Source organism: Crocuta crocuta, unplaced genomic scaffold (genome assembly GCF_008692635.1).
Source record: "Crocuta crocuta isolate KB4526 unplaced genomic scaffold, BGI_CrCroc_1.0 scaffold93, whole genome shotgun sequence".
NCBI lineage: Eukaryota > Metazoa > Chordata > Mammalia > Carnivora > Hyaenidae > Crocuta > Crocuta crocuta.
Window position 1 is genome coordinate 8834515 of NW_027529641.1, and position 17195 is coordinate 8851709.

At 39.2% G+C, this 17195-nt stretch overlaps 1 protein-coding gene across 1 annotated transcript in view; it reads right to left on the reverse strand.

The window, feature by feature from the left end:
- Nucleotides 1-17195, reverse strand: part of TRPM1 (transient receptor potential cation channel subfamily M member 1) — a 101678-nt gene that overhangs the window by 14787 nt on the left and 69696 nt on the right. The window contains 7 exon segments of the mRNA XM_077762354.1: nt 7408-7540; nt 8165-8367; nt 9688-9832; nt 10585-10605; nt 12104-12296; nt 13484-13735; nt 15423-15551. Of these exon segments, the coding sequence (XP_077618480.1) occupies nt 7408-7540; nt 8165-8367; nt 9688-9832; nt 10585-10605; nt 12104-12296; nt 13484-13735; nt 15423-15551 (1076 nt within the window).

Consider the following 17195-nt stretch of genomic DNA (forward strand, 5'->3'; position numbering starts at 1 on the left):
TGAGTTTCAACTGGTAGGCCAGAAGAACAATTCCTGAGGGCTAGCCTTTTATATCAGAGGAAACTAGAACCAAGTGAAATCTATAAACTGGCTGGGCCCAAGTAATCATTCTCCTGTCTTTGAACAGAATTTAAGCTGTACTTGATTTATGACAATACAACCCTTCCTTTTACTACTTTATGTGTATCTTCTACTAAAATCGCTGGGAGCTCAGAACCTAATTTATCAGTCCTAGTTAATAATAGCTGTGTTTGTCCCTCTCACATGTATTAGATTAGTATAGATTGGTCTACAGGGTTCTCTGTTAAAAGGCCACATCCTAATGACCTAATAATTCTCAAATTCTATTTGTTTATATATGTATATATACACATATGTTTATATTTATTTATATGTATAAATATAATTCTTCTTGTTCTGTAAACTTAAAAAGTGAGAGATAATGTTACCAAAATAGCAACTGGCATTGCATATCATGACTCTTCTTGTTTTAGTTTGTTTTCAAGAAAAAAAAGAAAAGAAAGACTCTTTATGATTAACTCTTTGCCAGCTTCAGGATTCTCTTTCAGATGTGCCCATATTTATGCTAAGGATGAAGGGCTCCATCAGCTCTGTCTTTATTATGCATCTGTCACCAGTGACAAGAAACAAAATCAGCAAGAACAGTGATAAGAACAACAGTAGTAGCATGATAATGTTGTGAGAATTAAGTGACATTGTGTAAATGAAAGTACTCTGTGAGCTATAAATGCTATGCAAGTGTAAAATAATGTGACTATGTTCAGTAGATGTGACTATAAATCTCCAGATGCTTTCGTCTGTATCTTAGTATATCTATTATCTAGGATATTTGGTTTGGACATTATGCTACTAAACCTGAAATCATCTTAATTAAAACACATTTTTTGTTGTTGTTTAGGCCTTGTAAATAATGTTTTTCATTTCATTCAAATGATAGGTACAACAATATATGAATTTGTGGCACTTTTGTAGTAACCTCTGAGAGAATACCCATAGATGACATAACTTTCTTGGAGTTTCATTGACTCTTATCTAATAAATATAAGGTCCAAACTTATGTTCTCAGAGTAAGAGTTATGTGTGTTTCCTATGGACAGAAGTTAGACATTTGGAGTTCTGTAGGAAGCTAGTTACTGGAACTTGTTTTATGTGCATTCATCTTTTTGTATGCAACCATTACCCTTCACCTGCAAGGCAACTTATAAATTATATGGGAACATTTCCTTAATGATAGAGTTCAATGTTAACCTAAAACATAATGTTAGTGGAACATCAAGGTCCAGTTTATACTTGAAGAAACCTGTGTTTCAAGGTTCCATGGTATTCTATATTGAGTTCTAAGATGATTCTTACCCTGTAATTTTATTCCAGGTCTGCAGATCATAAACTTGTCTATTCCAGTCCAAAACTTACATCCAGCTATTTTAATTTCCATCTACTTCTTCATATGAGGCTGCCTTTTAAGTTTCATAATTATAGTGAGAACACCCAGGGTAGAACCTGATTGTGCTTTACTTATAGAGTTTTATTTTGTGTGAAAGACTAAACAAAGAACAATACTTAAGTCTTAAATCTTCTGGCTTTCTCATTCTTTTTTAATAAGCAAAATACTGAAGACTTACCAAAAGAATATTAAGGTCACTAGGATTTTAGCTCTAGATCACATCACTTATATATACCAACATGGCCACACTTCAGACCTCCTTGGTTTCTAGAATTCAAGCCATCTAAATCCTTAGCCTTTTCTGTCTATATTCCACTTTCTGTTGAAGCAAGACTCTGGTCAGACATTCATGGAAGCTCTTACTAATGTCCTAGGCTCTCTCTCCCTTACTTCCAACATAACAGTGTCAACTCAATCCCTTCCTCTATTGCCACTAGGACTCTACAGTTGGGCAGAGATAAATGGAGGCAGTGTAATATGTTTATGATACCATTTGCAAACACTAACATCATTGTGATATCCTCACTGGCTTGTTCTTGGGAGCAGAGGTCCCTTTTAACCTCCCTTTTGCTTCACCCCATGCTTCATTCACTAACTGCATCCTTGCCCTTGGGCTGTAGAGAGACATTGATGTAGGTCATGGAAGTCACCTTGGACTTGGCCCAATACAAAGTCATATTGGCTAATTTCATTTAGGTCCTCAATACTCCTGCTGAGTAATCGCTTGGCTAGCTCCTTTCCTGTCATATTTCCCCTATAGGTGAACTCAGTCCTCCCTAGTGACTTCAAGTCTGTAATATTGCTAGGGGGTACACTTTCCCCATCCTTATCATTTTTTTCCTATGTGTCTGGACTTGCCATTAGTGTAAAACTCTTGGCCTCTCTCCAGTCTTCTATTTATTCTTGAGGAGGACTAATTTTCTGGTTGGTGTTTGGGGACTAAGACACCAGCTTGCTTTTTCTCTCTCTCTTTTTGGGAGCCAGCTGCCTGCATGGAGCATCGGTTCTGGATGGTTTTTTTTGTCGTTGTTGTTCGTAAGGTAAGCTTAGTGGGGAAAGCTGAGTCTGCCTGTGAGAAGGGAAGCTTGCAGGTGCCTATGACTGAGTAGGTATGGCTAATTCTGTGTATTTGGCAAGAACTGAACCACATCCTCTAGCACAACATGTATTACTGATAAAGCTGATACTATTTTTATCTTTATCTGCATCCCTCCCTGAACTGGCTTTAAGTCAGGTAAGGAACAAAATTGTCATTTACTAGACACATCAAAACTCTGACATTTAATGCCACCTCTTCCCCATAATCCAAGCAACTTTCACTCCTATTAATTTATAAGATTAAGACATTCGGGTGGAATCTTCCCCAAACTTCTCTCCCATCACTGCATGTTTGTCCTTCTATGACCTTGTCTACATCAGAGGAATCACCCACCTCCTTTCTAAGACTCCTCTCTCTTTCATGTCATCTTCTACTTACTATCTCATTTCTCTCCTTCTTGTCTGTCTTGTTAGAGTCTCTGTTATCAGCATCTTCTCTTCCTGATCACTTGGGAAGAGGATGCTAAATAAGATCTCAAATCCAGAAATTGAGATTTGAGATCTTTCCTAACCAAGCTTAGAGGAAATCCAACACCTTAGCCCAGATCCACAAATATGACAAGAAACCACTTGACCCAGAGATTTTGGGGGAATCCAAATCTTTTATTATAGGGTTAGCTAGTCTAAGACCTATTGATGCTTAAGTACAAGACGAGTAGCTTTTAAAATGTATAATTTATGAATTACAGCCTGCATATTTGAAAATATCAGACATGCAAAATAAAATTTATGTAAGTAGAAGATATGAAAGAGTAAAGAAGAGTTAATAAGGAGGCATTATACACTACGTATTCGCAAACCTATAATAATATACTTGTTATAATTAAGTTTGGTGCTAAGCTTCCCTGAAGCTATAGTAAAAAGGGAAACAAACTGGATTACATAATTCTCATTGTTCAAGAAAAGGAAGCTGAAACTCTGACAAAGTTTTTTCAGAAAAGATGCTTTCCTACTCAATTGCTTTGGAGCCTGTCCACCATGGGATGCCAAACCACAAAAGGAATGATGTGTTCAAGAGCAGATTTCCAAGAGACGCAGAGATGGCCTTCACATTCCAATCGATAAAGATACATGTTACTAGGTATTAACCCAGTATGATGAGATAGAACATCTTGGTTGACAAGTTCCACTATGGTTGTACTGGTAGAAGTTATTTATAAAATATTCTTCTAATAGCCCTCTTCTTTATCTGACATTATCTATCCCTTCAAGCAAAGAAACAGCACCTGCTAACATTGACAGTTGTTTTGGTGTTACTTATGTTAGAGGTCTTTTCTGACAATTATGGGTAGCAGAAACATTTGTATATTTAGACTTCCTAGTTGCCAATAGCAAAATCAAAGTTTTGAACACAGAGGGAGTATAGTTGATACTGTGTTTGATATTCATTGAAGATAGGGTAGAAACTTGCATTCATGTCAGGAGACAAAATTTTTAGTCATCCATTTATTCAAAAAAAACCAAGCTCCTGCTATGTGGAGACATGCAGGCTTCTTGACCTCGTCTAAGGTATGAGGTGGTCAGGGAAGTTTTCCATAAGGAATTGGCATTTAGGCAGAGATCCAAAGGGTGAGTAGTCCGAGGGAACAACATGTGCAAAGCCCCTGTGGCAGGAAGGGAGTGGTAGCTTTGAGGAAATGAAGAAAGGCCAGCAAGACTGGAGTATCCAGCATGAAGGGAGGACATTCCAGGGTGAGGCTGGACCTGAATGGGAGCCACTGAAAGGCTTTTAAAGAGAGCTGGTGGGGAGGGGTACAACTGGATTAGGGTCTAGTGAGTGCAAAATGAATTGGAAGAGCAGGAATGATTATGGAGAACTTAGATGCTTTCAGAGCTCAAATCCTTCAGAGCAACTGCAGGAATCCAAGTGAAAAATGATGATAGTAGCTTATACTAGAGTGCTGCTGGTAGAGAAGGAAAGAAGTGGGGGGGGGGACCATGATTCATTCACAAGGGGAAGAAGACAGACTTTGATGATTTGACAGTGTCTGTCTTGCTGAATAAGGTGGCTAGTGGTGCCACTGTCAGAGCCCAGAGCACAGAAAGGATGTCCAAGTTTGAGACGAAAACCATGAGTACAGTGCCCTAAGTCAGCAAAGTGTGCATGCTGGGTGGGGCTTTGGTTAAATACTCTGCTGCAGTGTTGTGCTAACTAAAAACCGAATCATATTGTAAATCTCTGATTGAGGGACTAAATGTTGGATCTTACAAAATGATGAACTTGTTAGAACTTTACATGTAACTTTCCAAACAATAAGGGAAAGCCAGGCATTTGGTTTCTGCACATAAGCCCTCAAAACACCCTGCATGGAGGAGCACAAGTGTGTAGACTTCCCGTGTGAACACGTTTGTAAGACTGAGTCATGCAAATTGCTGGCCCAAGTTGTGAAAGATACCAGACAACAGGGAGGTCAGGAAGGGACTGATGCCAACAGCACCTTCCACGGAAGCTCACTTCTAATTGGATCTTGCAGATCAAATGGAGCTGGGATGACAGCTGAGAGAAGACCTGGAGAATCATCAAATGGCAAACGGTGATGCAGAAAATAAAAACAATCTGATACATGAAGATTGTTTAAAATGGCAGAGACATCTGGGTGCTCAAAAATTTGATTTTTAAAAGTAATCACTGGTGTCAAATTTGGGTAAAAATAACAAATTTTACTTCCATTCTTCCACCTTCTTCCTCGCTCCTCAGCTGTCCTGGTTAAGAGTGAGGGAAAGGTGCCTTCTCCCCAAACCTCTTCCTCCTCCCTTTGTCTCTGATATTCAGCTGTGATTCAGCTTAGAAAGGGTCAACAAGGGAACCAGAGGGGCAGGAATGCATTTCCATCACCCTTGCAGGTCTCAGCCAAGGGAAACGGGAAGTAGATGTTTTTACTGCCCAGCACACTTTCATTCCTATTACGTGTGCACAGAGCCCCAAGAGGAAAATGCAGTTTGGTAGTGACCTGATAGCCACATTCTTAGAGGCTTGCTCCAAGAATGGTAAAAATCCAAACAATGTTGGGGGAGGGGAGAAGGTGAAGAAACAGAGTGAAACAAAACACAATTTCCATTGTAAATTACAGGCTGTGATTAAATCCAAGTTAATGTCTAACTAGAAAGTGGAAATTTTAGATTCTTAAGATGCGGGTACTTTATCTTTCTCAGGAAGAAATTGAATACTTAATCATTACCATTAAAACAGTATAGGAGTATTTAAAAGTTGTATTGAAAATGTACCTTATTAAGGCCAAAAGTTGGTGCAGATAACCCTCGAATTTGGCAGGCTGGATTACAAGGTGATTAGGTCTAGGAGGGGAGAGTGGTCAGAGACCTGCAGCTGCCAGGGGCATTGTCTTTCCTGTGGGCTGAGGCAGAGTCACTGGCCTTGAACGTGCACTGCAAGACTTCAAGGTGTTTTATAAATTCTGTCCTAATTGTTGAGGCCCTCCCCTGGATAGTCGGCTGATACACACACGTAATTATACCAGGAAACTTTAATTTTGAGTACTGAAGGATGGAATGATAAGCTAGAATCACCTTAGGCATCATCCTTCTACCTTCATTGTTGGTTAAACACTTTGCACCAATGTTCTGCCAATGATCACAATCTTTAAATAATAGTAAAAGAGCTTAAGTTGCTTTTATTAAATGATAAATGTTCTTAAAAATTATATGATTACACAAATATAGATAGTGACNTTGCCAATGATCACAATCTTTAAATAATAGTAAAAGAGCTTAAAAGAGTAAGTTGCTTTTATTAAATGATAAATGTTCTTAAAAATTATATGATTACACAAATATAGATAGTGACATTTATAGTTCCTGTCTACCCTTTGCTGGTTACTCTTTCCCAGATTCAGAAAGAGAAATACTGTAAAGTTTGGAAAATGTCACCTTTCTGGTTTTCCCTGACCTGACATCATTTGCTCATTCATTGATTTGTGCACACAAGCATTCATTCATTCTGCATTTATTAAGCACTAACATATGGATGATGCTGATACTGTTGGGACCCAGATGTGAAACACACCCTGCGCTATTTTAGAGGCTTCCACCCTTATGGGGGACAGACTCTGCTGCCCCTCCCTTGGTTCCCAGTCTCATAGAAGAACAGAGGAGGGAGTCTTTACCTCTCCTCTGCCAGGTTGGGCAAGGAGCAACCAAAGCATTAAGGCAGGATGAGGAGGTCAGTCCCTAGGGGAATACCATTCTTGATAAAGTCAAGGACAAGTAAAGGGCAGGGAGAAAAAATGGCTTCCCTAGCATTTACACAGCCCTGCACCTAATTGTTGTCTCCATTGATGCAGGGTATTGCATTAAAAGCTCCCTCTTTGGGAGTGGGCAAGAACTGTCAGAGCTTTTTTGTTTTGGTTTGATTTAGTTTGGGCCTGGTATATTTGACATACTTGTCACCATTCACTTCTTTAAAAAAAATTTTTTTTAATGTTCATTTGTTTTTGAGAGAGACAGAACACGAGCAGGGAAGAGGCAGAGAAAGGAGACTCAGAATCCCAAGCAGGCTCCAGGTTCCAGAGCTGTCAGCACAGAGTCCCACACTGGCTCGAACACACAAACCATGAGATCAATGACCTGACCGTAAGTCGGACGCTCAACCGACTGAGCCACCAAGGCGCCCCTGTCATCATTCTTTTCTATAAAGAATTTACAATTACCATTTCACAGCTAGAGATTTTCACACTATTTCAGGGACAAACACATAAAGAACCCGAAGTCTGAGCAAGCAAGGGAACTCCGAGTGAACGTTTAAATGAATGTCTGCATCCCCCTTAGAAGAGGGTGGAGGAGCCCGCAAACCCTTGACCCTCAGCCCGTTGGCCCCACGATGGGCGCACCTCTCGCATGTGACACGGATGCGCTCATCACTGGACGACTGCTGCTCATCTTCCTTCTCCTGGAAGTGCTCCTGAACACACTGCTCCTCGAACTCGTGCAGCCTCTTCAGCTCCTCATCGCTGAGAAATAGCTCTGTGGAAAGGGAGAAGCGTTTGCTGAGTGAGAAATGAGCCCGGTGTGTAAAGAATCAATTTAGTTGTATCATTACGAATTTCACAGCTCAACCTGAATTAAGTGCCCTTGTCCTTCACTTGCAGGCAAGTCTCTGACTCCTCTGATTGCTACACAAACAGGTTGTCATATGCAGCAATCATTCTTCCCCTAGAGCAAAATGGCTCACTTTTTAACACAAAACACCACGATTAAAGCTATTTGCAGAATGAAACCAAGTATTATTTTCTGGAGAACATTTTGCTTGTATTTTATGGATAGAGTCAGGTCGATAGCATTATTTTCCCATCCTCTTTAGATGCCACAAATTAAAACCATCTGAAAGGAACATTGAATTTATATAGAAGAGTAATTTTCAAGAGCTCTCTCAATTTCTCATCTCTTTCTTGAGCAGGCTTTCAGTAACACTAATTACTCATAAACTAACAGAATGGAATAAAACCAACATAAAATGGGAAGGATTCTACAAAGAACAACAGTCGGACTAGAGTGTTATGTTATCACACAATTTAAGTAGTATATAGTGTCCAGTTGGAATATCCTTGAAATTAGCCCAAGATAGAAATGAGAGAGTCCTGTACATACTCAATCCACGATCCTGTTCATCTTGATCTCCTTCTCTTTTCTTCCTACAGCGACCACTAAGACGCATAATGATAATATAGATGTGGCTTAAAATGATCATTGGTGGAGGTAGGACTGGCCGGTCATGAAATGTCATTATCAGCTGATATCGCTGGAATTTCCACACCTGGTTGGATATTGACTTTACCTCAAAGAAGGTATTGCTTTAAAAAGAATAAATATTTAGTTAGTTATTTTCCTTTTCATTTTGATTTCCCAGGGCAATCAGTTGCTCACATTAGAATGAAAATAAACATTGAAATGGCCTTTTAGTGCCTGCTAGTACTGACTCCTAGATTACCCTGTGTTTTGGTTTAACCATCAGTGTGGGTTATCTACACTCGAGGATGTTTTACCCTTATAAATAATTAAGAATCATGTGTATTGAAATTGCTACCTACTACCCTCTTAAAACACACTACAGTCTATGGACTCATACACTGAGGAAATTTTTATTTTTTATTTTTAAAGGTAGGAGCTATTCAACTAAGCATTTTGAAGTATTTAAACCTTTAATATAGTTGAAACAGAGTTTGAATCAGATTCTTTCCAAAGCCCTGGTCAACTCTAAGATTCTATATTTCTGTGAAGGATTTTCCCCTCATATTTTTCATCTTAGAGCTAGAATATATTTTTTAACATGTGTTAAGCACAGTCACATGCACAATACATCATGCCCAAATGGGTAAGTCTTATAAGAAACTTGATACTATAAGCCATTTCTTTCCTAGGCCATTTTTGTCTTCTATTCTGTAAATGGTAAGGAAAGTGTTTTATATAATATTACAGTAATTGTCATAGCTTATGAAATTAACATTGCCTTCTGTGCCTCTGATGATGAAATAAAGGCACACCTTGATAAGGTCTTCCCTACCTCAGGAAACTTTTTATCTAAGGAAATATTTTCATTAGATTAAAATACATGTTGAAGTGTTAAAATACTAAACAAAATTAAATTTAAATGTATCTAAAAGAGAGGCAAATACCATATGATTTCATTCATATATGGAATTTAAGAAACAAAACAAACAAATGAAGAAAAATGAGACAAAACAAAAAACAGACTCTTAAATACAAAGAACAAACTAGTGGTTGCCAGAGGGGAGGTGGATGGGGGGGATGGGTGAAACTGGCAAAGTGGATTAAGAGTACACTTATCATGATGAGCACTGAGTAACATATAGGATTGTTGAATCATTATATTGTACACCTGAAACTGATAAAACACTGTATGTTAATTATACTTCAATAAAAAATATTGAACCATCAAGAAAAATTTAGTGTATTTAAGTGTCAACTTTTGATTCATGAATACATTAAAGCTGCTTAAGTTTGAACTAAAGTGATTGCAAAGATTCTACACATTTAAAAGCCCTCCTGAAGTTCTGTGTAAATCTGTGGACCCATGAAAGAGTCCCTAGATCAAACTGGAAATGTGTACTGTAATAACTAACAGGCACCCGGTCACTAGCCATGACACATACTTGAAGACTGCAATGAGCAAGTTCACCAGCAGGATGTTGGCCACCAGTAGGTAGCACGCCATGATGGCCGGTGTGAGCCAGGCACCCGGGATACAGGGAGGGAGTCGCTTGCCTTCCTCATCATACTGGTTCTCACCACAAGGAGCTGTAACAAAATTTGTCTTATTGAACTTGCTTTTTACATAGAAGGAATGGAGTAAATAACTTACTTATGCCATTAAATGATCTATTTCTTTTTAAATAAGATTTTCCCCTGATTTCATAAGCAATAATTTTCCATGTGAAAAATATCTCATACAAAGAAAAAAAGAAAGTCATTTCTACACTCGTAGATAGTCATTCTTGACTTGTCATATTTGTAGACATTTTCCCATTTCTTTCTTGGTGTTTTTCATATACAGAAGCTCTTAATTTCTATGCAGATAAATCTATATTTTTTCTGTACTGTTATCCATTGAAAAGTTATTGTGTCTTCTGATTATTTAAGATCAGCTTATGCTGTCTCCTTGGTTTCACTTGTACATGAACTTTGGAAATAATTTTGTTATGAGGAAGGAGGTAGGAATGCCCTCTACCCTCAAATTTGTTGATCAACAGTTCTGGTATCATTTTGGAAAAGAATCTTTTTTCCTCTCTGTTCATTCAAAATGCCACTTTGATCCTACAGGGCCTATGTCCTGAACTAAAAAATAGAATGATCGCAACAGTGATCAGTGAAGTAATTGCCATAAATTTATAGTCTACCTACTTTTTAACTTACAGTTTAAAAGACTATTAACATCAGAAAACAAGAGAAATATTTAAAACCAGTGTAAGGCTATCAGTAATTAGCTTAGGAAGAGACTGATTAATACACACATTTCATAAATTAGAGTCATCAATTCTGTGTAAACTTACGATTAATTTCCATGGCGTAGACTATATAGCAATTGGAAAGCAGGATTTTATTTATTTTTTTAGTTGTGATAGGAAGGGAGGAAAGAAAATGAGATGACAGTTGAGAGAAAAGTAAAACACATGATTAGCAACATAAGAACAGTTTTGGCATCAAGAAATGCAAAGTATTCAAGCTTGGGAATTATAGATTCATGCTTGGGAACAGTGGTCTATTTAGATGAAATTGTACACATTATTAATACGAGGAAATATATATGTATTTCATGAATATTGATTTTACCATATGTCATAAAGCATTAAAAAGCTCACTAGTTAAAAAATACTGTGAAAAAGATATGAGGCTACTGGCAGATGATCATTTTAACCAACTGGTTAACCAATCAGGCATTCTCTATATCCCAATTCACATCATAAGCACAAAGAAATGCAAAATCATTATGCAATAATCAGATCAAGAACCAAAATCCTACACTTAATGGTGTTACTGAAAATAGACTCAGACTCATTTGCCTCTTTATTTTCTCATTAGCCAACTTAATAATACAAAATTAAAAATATTACAATTCATGTCTAGATCATATGTTTACCTAAGTAAATATTCTTTGGAAACCAAATTAGATTTTTACATTCTGGTTTACCAAGCTACAAACACATTCAATAACTCACGCTGACTTTGAGATACTTGTGATCATGTGTTCAGAGTCATGTTCTAAAAGCTAGATAGAACACATTGTATGAACTAGTTATCAGTCTAACCCAGTGGCAGAAGATGTTTTGACGACTATGTGTTTCATACAAGTGGAGAATATTCAAAACCTTCTATCCATAAGAAGCAGAACATGGGAAATAGCAGGCTGCTGCTTTGTAGCAGAGTACAGCATGCAAATGAAAATCTGGGGCCAGACACAAGAACAGATCTGAAGAAACTACCACACAAGAGATGCTATGACCTATCAGCTCAGCCTGGGGAGGAGCTGGGGCCTGCACCACCTAGAAATCCATACACGATTATAGATCATTTCCTCTGCTAACATCCTGATTATTTTTAATCATAATAATAAATTTTGCACTACATAAGTGAAGAGGAAATTGATAGCCACATGAAAAACGGCCTTTGGAGAAGAGGTTTGAAGAAGAGGATGACACAAGACACTAGTCACTCTATCATGTTCACTATCTCATTCTCTTAGAACAAGACTACCAGCTCTGCCTTGGGGTAGAAAGAAATTGAGGTTGAAGAAGTATTAGGATATTGGCACTGGGACTGCATTTATGTGATAAGATGTTCACCAGGTCCAGTTAAAGAGATGTTAGAATCAAAATTCTGGTTACTGGTCTTTAGAATAGAAGAGATGACTGGTGTCTCAAAAACCTACATTTCATATTTTGCACTTACTCCTTCATAAAATGATTTGATGCTTATGGCAGAATAAAAAGTAATTTATTTCCAAATTAACACATGCTCTTCCATTAATTTGGAACTGATCATCTGCCTCAGAAGCAGGGAAGAGAATCTTACTATCAATTCTATTCTTACGGTCAATCTGGTCTGCAAACACCTCTCCATAGATCATCCAGTAGGGCATGTAGAAGATGTTTCGGGCCAGTCTCCAAGAAGGCTCCTCATCTGGGTGCAAAATGGCTTGACGGGCTACTCCAAAACTCATCAGCACAACCAGCATGATGACCACAAAATACAGCATGTCAATCATCTGAGTAGAGAAAATATGTCTCTTACTGTCTTGACTCATGGGCCAGATTCACCTGGTTCATTGTAATGCTCTCCCTGAAGACTTCATGAGTGCTTAATTAGGAAGAAAAGAGCCTCTTTCCCTTCTTGGCATCCTACACATGGGTTCCTAGTTTTTATAGGCCATACAATACATAACATCTTATTCTAAAACACTGACTCCCTCTATTGCTCTTACTCTTTCTTTTCCTCTATTGTTGCCCATAAATAAATAGTCCTCTCATAACTACAAGTGCAAATGGAGAAAGGGAAGAATTATGGGGGAAACATGGGAATTTGTAAGGGAAACTAAGGAGTAAGAGGAGGAGATATCTAAGAAAGGAACAAGATAATGAATTGAGACTATAGAATGTATTTATTCATTCATTACACAAGTGTTGAGCGGTTACAATGAGCAGTGCTCTGATTACTGTGGATACTGAACTGGTGTAATTCCTAATTTTGGTCATCTCTGAAGATGAGGGCCCTTGTCAGGATAAGCTAAGTCATATATCCCTTTACTCAAAGCCACTTGCACTATAAAGAGTTATTCCTAAATTTAAGAGACTTCTTTTCTTCTGGATCCAGTCCTAACACTGAAGCTGTTTTAGGTGATGTAAGGATGATATACTGACTTTCTTCTTCCTTTCTTTCTTCCTTTCTTTCTTTCTTTCTTTCTTTCTTTCTTTCTTTCTTTCTTTCTTTCTTTCTTTCTTTCTTTCATTATATGGCCTGTTCTGGAAGAAATGTTGTCTTAGCTCAATGAACTTGACCTAATCACATGAATTATCTGTGTTCACTTCAGGCCAGAGTACATGGGCTGAAGATTGGAATACAGGTCAGGGAGTGACCCTGGACCCTATTTGTCTCTGGCTTTTACCACATGTTATCAATCAGATTATTGCATACACATACAGTATTAGTATGTACATATATACAGTGTGTGTGTGTATATATATATATATCTGTATAAAGTAGTATGTACTATGTATATATACTGAATTAACATGTAGGAAAACTATGTATCTTAAAACAAAAAACATTTCCTGGAAGAAACTAACTGCAAAGGAAAGAGCAAATGAAATCTGACAAAGCCACACTCAAGGCTTAGTCTCAGGTTCTAACCACAACCACAGCGTCTCTAGTTCCAAACAGGGTGTCAGTACTAACCATCTTTCCGATCATCATCACATAGGGCCCCAGATATTTGTTGACACCAAAGATGTCCAGGACACGGATGTACCAGAAGATAATATCCACACAGTAGATCACTCGGCCATAGCCCATGTATGGCTGCTTTTGCAGGCGAAGGATTGCTCCAATCATGAACATGGAAATGGCCACGAGATCTGTGATGTTCCAGTACTCCTGAAGCCAAACTTTTATTTTCTGGCTGAGTTTGCCTGGTTCTGACATGAGGATCTGAAAACAAAGAACAATGACAGGGAATGCTGTGTTGGAAGCCTCATGTCAGAATCTTGGAAAGATAGACTAGTGGAACATTCCAGGGCATCTAGTCCCATTTCCTGCTGAAGACCTCTACACACTAATCTTCTGAGGCAGATAATGATATCTCGAAAGGGAAATTCCATGGAATCCTTTATATTCCTAGATGCAATGTTTCACAAACTCTCAGGAAATGCCTTCTAAATTATGTCCTTCTGGGTGTAATTAAAGCAGCTGCCTCTTGATTTCTTTTTAATACTCTGATACGTGCCCGTCAGTCCATGTTCCTGAGTTAGTCCAGGAGGAAAAGTCTAGAGGGGAGATAGACCCATGTGGGCTCACAAAAGGGTAATCCACCTGGTGTAGATGGCAGAATTGGGCTAGGAGATGTTTGTTTGCCACAATTCCTTTGCAACATAGATAGGAGAAGTTGAGAAAAAATTAAATGATTTTCCTACTTGAGATATTACCCTTTAAAAATCACCCCTGATTAAAATTCACTATTTTCAGAGTAAAACTGAAAATATTGAAAAACCAGCATGCACAGGTACACATGGAGTATGCCCCATGGACTCTGCAGTTGGGGTGGGTGTGGTGGCTGTGTTACGTGGTACCCCTTTAGTTATGGAGACTGGGTAGGTCCTGGGGACCCCATGAATGGGATGGGGTGGTGGCCATTTTTTGGCCAACACAGAAGGGATTCACTAGTTTAACAACTTGTTCATATTGGCTGAGGGCTACCCAAGGGGGTGTGTAACTGGAGGAAATCTTAGCAGGCGGCTAATACTCAGCTAGATCATGGTGGCATTAGGGATGGTATGGCAGGCCATTTGGGAAACCCCACTTGTAACATCTTCAGAGTCTAACGAAGCTCAACTAGAAAAGAAAGCATAGTAGCAAAGGAGATGGGCTGTAAAATATTGGATTTGGCACTTCTTTTCTTTCTCAGGCTCTTGTTAGACTGACAGCATCAAACTCTGTTGGGGTGAAGTTGCCAGTAATATTTTTTTCAGTTCAGAGAAATGGTTAGTAATTGCAAAACAATAGTACTGGTTTTATGTCAGGTGGGAAAAAAGGTGAAATCCTCTGTCCTTTTGCAGTTCAAATCCATATTTTCTTGGATATCAGCTTTCCCCATTACAAGTTAGTGTAGTGAATTAAAACTTGTGGATGATGTTAGAAAAGTACCTGGCCCTCAGAGTCTCCTGAGAGCCCTTTCTTAATAAGAAGGAAGAATCCCATTGCAGGTAGTAGAGGGATCCCAGGCATGATTCTGAGTCCTAAGTTGTAGGAAAAATGTCATCTTGTGTCTCTGTTTCTAGGTTCAGTTCCCAGAAAGCACCAGTTGTAGAAACTGGTTTATCTTAGGTATCTGGTAGCATTTACTGTTGCTTTTATAGGCACTAAGAGTATTTTTTTTTTTTTTTTGCTACTGAACATTTATTTTGCCTTGTGTTTTGATTTGCAAATTCAAATTGAGTTGGAAGCAGAAGACATAGAAATCTTATGCAAAGGAATAGAATACATTGGGATTGGGATACTTCAAAAGAGAAAAAGGTCCCATTGTACTCGTGATTTGCATGAAGTGTTTTTACAATAAGAAGCTATATATGAATTAAAGTTATCAGTTAGTGGGGCTGGGAAGGGCCTTTGGAGTAATCACCTCTCGTATTTTCTCTAATGCCAGGCTCACAATGTAGGAGATGACAATCCACTCCTGGAGACAAGGCCAGCGGTCCATCCGCACCAGGATGACATAGTTGAATAGCAGGAGGTAACCCAAGTATGATATCTAAAGGGCAGAACAACTGTTAGTAGTGTTTGGGGAGATAACATGTGCTGGAAACACACTTTTGAAATCCTGTTTTCAGGTCAACAGTTCTTCAAGAACAAATTTTCGTTTCCAGCTGGACTGACTCACTTAGAGGAAACTTTCTGTATCACTAGTGCAGATAAACTTTGATGTAAGTTGGGAGGCATTTTATACTTAGGATCATATGGGCACTGAAATTTCATCTTCTAAGTGAAGATGTATTTGTGGCTACTATCACCCTCATGGGGGAATTATAGAGCTGCACAAAAATTATGAGAAACAGGAAACCTTTAATATTTCACTGATGTGCCTTCTACATTCTTGGAAATTGGAAAATGTCACTTTTTCTCCCTGCATTACAAATTTCCCTCTTGAATCTTTTCACTGTTAGTGGATGTGGGAGATTAGAAGGGAGGGGGTGAGAGCTGTCTGCCCCGGTGCACAGAGCTGCCCTGAGTCCCCCCAGGTAGGACTCACATAACTGTAGTTTGCTGTGGCCATGGGAAGCTTCCTACCTTTGTGGCAAGAAAAGATGTTGAGTTTGGAGGTAAATGGGAGTGAGGTATCAGGTTGGAAGGAGGTGGTCTGAAGTGGACTGTCTGAGGTTGATTCACTGTGGAGCTGATGAATCTTCACCTCCAGAGCCTCTCACTGGCATAAACCTCCTCAGGAGTTTTGGGAGTGGAGGGGGTGTTCTAGCAATTGCTCATTTGTGATTTGACAGTTTTTTTTAAGATTCACCCCTCACCCCTCCTAATTGTATAAACTTTACCAGTAATACAGATTTATTTGAATCCATGATTTATTCCTTAGAGGAGTAGTTAGAATCAGAGTTCTCCAAATTGGGCTGGGTCAGAATCCCCTGGGAAGTTATAAAACATGTCACACCTTCCCATAGGCCAGAGTTAGCAGTCTGAGGGGCAGGGTGACACTGGGGGGCCTCTGCTGTGTCGCCCCACCTTATGCTGAGCTCTCCTGAAGGCCAGACTGGTGCTCAGCTGGTTCTGACTAGAGCAGGTGGGTAGCAGTGACTTTGCCACACCAGGTGTGGCTACCAAAGGGTTGGGTGTCCAGGTGCATGGTTGATTTGGGTGCACATGTAGCCTTCCTCTTGCCCACTGCCTACCCCACTGCCTCATTCACAGCCTTGGATCTAGCTTCTCAATTCCCATCGCCTGTCCTGCCTAGTCTCAAATGGAAACACAGTGCCAGGGCCTGCCTGGCAGAGACTGAAGCTTGGTGCTTGGGATTTCATGAGTAGTCTTGTCTCGACCTCCCCAGACTGCAAGGGTTGTGGGAGCCTTTGTGTGCCTGCTGAGACCTCCCACAGCTGGGGCAGGTTCCCCCAGAGCCTTCCCATCTGCCCATCTGCAGATGTACCAGCATGCATGTGGAAGGCTGGGGCTTCTCTGGTTATAGATGCACTGCACTATTGGGGATGTCAAGACAGTGGTCATCAAAGGCAGCTAAAGGAGAGTATGCAGCCAAACAGCAGTCAATTCGGTGTGCATTTCAGAATGAAGAGGCCTTGATTTGCTCCCCTTTTCTAGGAATTTATGACCTGGGTTCAACCACATTCTTTTAGTGACCCCACTAGTTTTATGGAAAAAAAAAAATGGCATT